The 2,864-nt window shown below is 42.8% G+C and overlaps 1 protein-coding gene across 1 annotated transcript in view; it reads right to left on the bottom strand.

Annotated features, from left to right (window-relative positions):
* RNFT2 (ring finger protein, transmembrane 2) overlaps window positions 1–2,038 on the bottom strand; it is a 25,058-nt gene extending 23,020 nt beyond the window's left edge. Inside the window, exons 1-2 of the mRNA XM_008642912.2 lie at window positions 1,849–2,038; window positions 1,029–1,507 (exon numbers count right to left, since the gene is read on the bottom strand). Of these exons, the coding sequence (XP_008641134.1) occupies window positions 1,029–1,111 (83 nt within the window). The 5' untranslated portion in view covers window positions 1,112–1,507; window positions 1,849–2,038. The remainder of the gene's footprint in view (window positions 1–1,028; window positions 1,508–1,848) is intronic.
* Window positions 2,039–2,864: the final 826 nt, after the last annotated feature.

Genomic DNA, 2,864 nt, shown 5'->3' with positions numbered 1-2,864 from the left:
ATTAAATAACAAACAGTGTTTGTTTGTTGAAATTGTGAGGCTGCTGAAGTTAACAAAAGTGAAGACCAGCGGCAACAGCATTTCCTTCTACAGTTAGAAAAACTTCAGCCTCTGTTCCTGACAATTTGGATTTACCCTGTTGAAAATCAGAAGCACCATGCAGAAAAAAACTGAAAATGGCTTTTTTCCCCTCTGAAATTAAGAATGGTACCATGCTAGCAATGGCCATGACATAAGGCTTCAACTCTAACTGCAAAACCTCTATAGAAAATAAAATATTTGCTAATGATCTTTCACCTATAATCTCAGCTCGAACAGAGCAATGAAATTCCTTAGTTCCATCTTTATCTTGGAGTAATTAGATTAGTTTCTTCTTTAGGGGGAAAAAAAAAAAAGTCATGCTCCAACTCTGGGAAAGCACCAGGGAATATTTAGTACCAGAACAAACACAGCAGCAAGGCTCCCTTGCTGCTGTCATAATTACAGAAACAAATTAGAGGTATTCTACTTCTAAATACTCACATATGTGAAGATAGATACAGACTCTGGGAAGATGTAGAGGGTCACCCAAACTCTTTATAAAACACTAAATCAGAGTAGTTGGGAGCTTCAGACCAGCAGACTTTTTAAACACCTTAATAAGAGAAGTGTAAATCGTTCTTGTTCACACAGGTCCATCCCTGCACACCGATGGCGCTCAGGTTCCCCACAGGGCTGTGCCATATCCCTCCTCCAGAGCTCCAAGCATCCTGCCCATGCTAAGCCAGCTGTCTCCCAGTTGTGCCATACTGGATCATCATCCTGAAACACTGTGGTTGGCAGCAATCAATAACTTATAGGAAGGAGAAAAGTAAAGCGGTCTCTAGAATCCCCAAACTTGAGCAGAAAGCCTGGCCACACCACATGCACAGGAATTTGACGTCTTTCTCAATTTTGAGCTTTCATCTTCTAAAACACCCCCTACACTTTAATCAGAACACTCCTCTCAGGAGAGAAAAATGGAGGAAAGAAGAAGGGGAAGGATTTACCTTTCAGGAGGCACGTTGTCAGTGTTGCTGCTGTGCCGCCTCTGCATTTTCCTCAAAACCTTAAAACACAACACGCTCAACATGAACCCTGTGGCTCAGCAAACCCCAGTGTGGCTACTGGCACAGACCCTGGGGGCAGAGGGCTGTGGGACCCACTCAGCTGGGGACATGGCTGGCAGGAATCATTTGCTTCTGTGACAGAGCACCTCGAGCTCCCATTTGTTTCTCAGTACACTCGCAAAGAGACAACTTTGAACGGGAAATGGGAGCACATGGGTCTCCAGGCTGGGCAGGAATTAGGCAGGTCCCCTTCTGCAGGACGTGGCAGTCACCAGGAGTGTACAGCTGTGGGATGGCATGTCCTGGCAAAGAACACGGGGACATCTAACAGTGGCTCTCGCTGTGACACGACTCAACGCCCTCGTGGGAAATGAAATCCCGTCTTCTACTTCTGCAGAAACTTGCTTTGCAAAGCAAAACTGAGAGGGAGGAAGAAAAAGAAAATGTGTAAAAGAAAATGTATTTTTATGAAAAAAATACAATTAGGTCACGACAATATTCTTTTAAACAGGCAACTTATTCATTTTAATCTACAGAAATGCCATCTGCAAACTCTAGACAATGGCTCCAGACAACAATAGCTACTTAATAAAATGTAAAGACTAAAATCTAAATACTCTTGAATATAAAAAGTTATAACATTATTTATAACATTTCATACCACATGATAATATATAGACAAATGTGTAGCCCTATACCTGTACTGTGTAAAGGCACAATGGCTCTGGGAAGGTTTGCCAGCTGTCTGAAAGCACAGTACCTGAACAACAGCTTTATCCAGAGGTGAAAGGTGCCAGCCACACTGGGAGAGATGGAATCCCAAGAGTGTGCAGACATTGACAGTTGGAGTGCTTCAGACAGTCCAAGACAGTCCAAATTTCAAACTCATCACAGGTCCTTCAAGCCAATGACTGTCAAGCACCTGGCCCCCAGTGCTCACACAGGCCCACCTGGAAGAAGCACATGCAGAGAGTCATTTTCAGCACAGCACAAAGAGTTTTACCCCTCCATCTCCCTGGGAAAGGCAGAGAGGTGCAGGAACCCTTGGTGCTTCAAGCCCTGCCCATGTGCATGATCCAACAAAGCTGTTTCCCTCTCAGATTGGCACCTGCATCCCTGGGAGTACTCCCAGAGTTGTACTCTGCCTTCGTTGTGTCCATACATATATTCATAAGTGTATTTATATACACATGCACATATATCATAACATATATTTTTACATATACATCTATATATACACATATGTTCATATAGATGTGTACACATATATATTCACATATCTATATGCACATAGATGTATAGGTATAGGTATACATCTATTAATGTATACCTACATACACATCTATTAACACAGCCCTATACATATACACATATATACACACACATATATATAGGTATACATATATGTCTATATACATATACCCACACACACGAATCTATTAATATGGTTCCATACATGTAAATACATATATACATCTCTATATATGCATACACACATATACATACATGATATACCTATACAGATAGCTATACATAGGTATACACACATATATATCTATAAATACAATTCTATACATACACACACATACATATATGTACACACACACACAGACAGACGTAAGCGAGGCCTTTTCTTCCGAGTAGGTGGGGAAAGGAGATCCCACGGTTGGGATCCGTGGCGCAGGGCCCTAGCGGGGCGGGAGCCAGCCCAGCTCAGCCCAGCCCAGCCCAGCCCAGCTCAGCCCAGCTCAGCCCAGCTCTGCCCTGTCCAGCTCA

Source organism: Corvus brachyrhynchos, unplaced genomic scaffold (genome assembly GCF_000691975.1).
Source record: "Corvus brachyrhynchos isolate BGI_N302 unplaced genomic scaffold, ASM69197v1 scaffold19, whole genome shotgun sequence".
NCBI classification, from domain to species: Eukaryota; Metazoa; Chordata; class Aves; order Passeriformes; family Corvidae; genus Corvus; species Corvus brachyrhynchos.
Note: the sequence above shows the minus strand (reverse complement) of the source record. Positions and strands in the feature narration are given on the sequence as shown.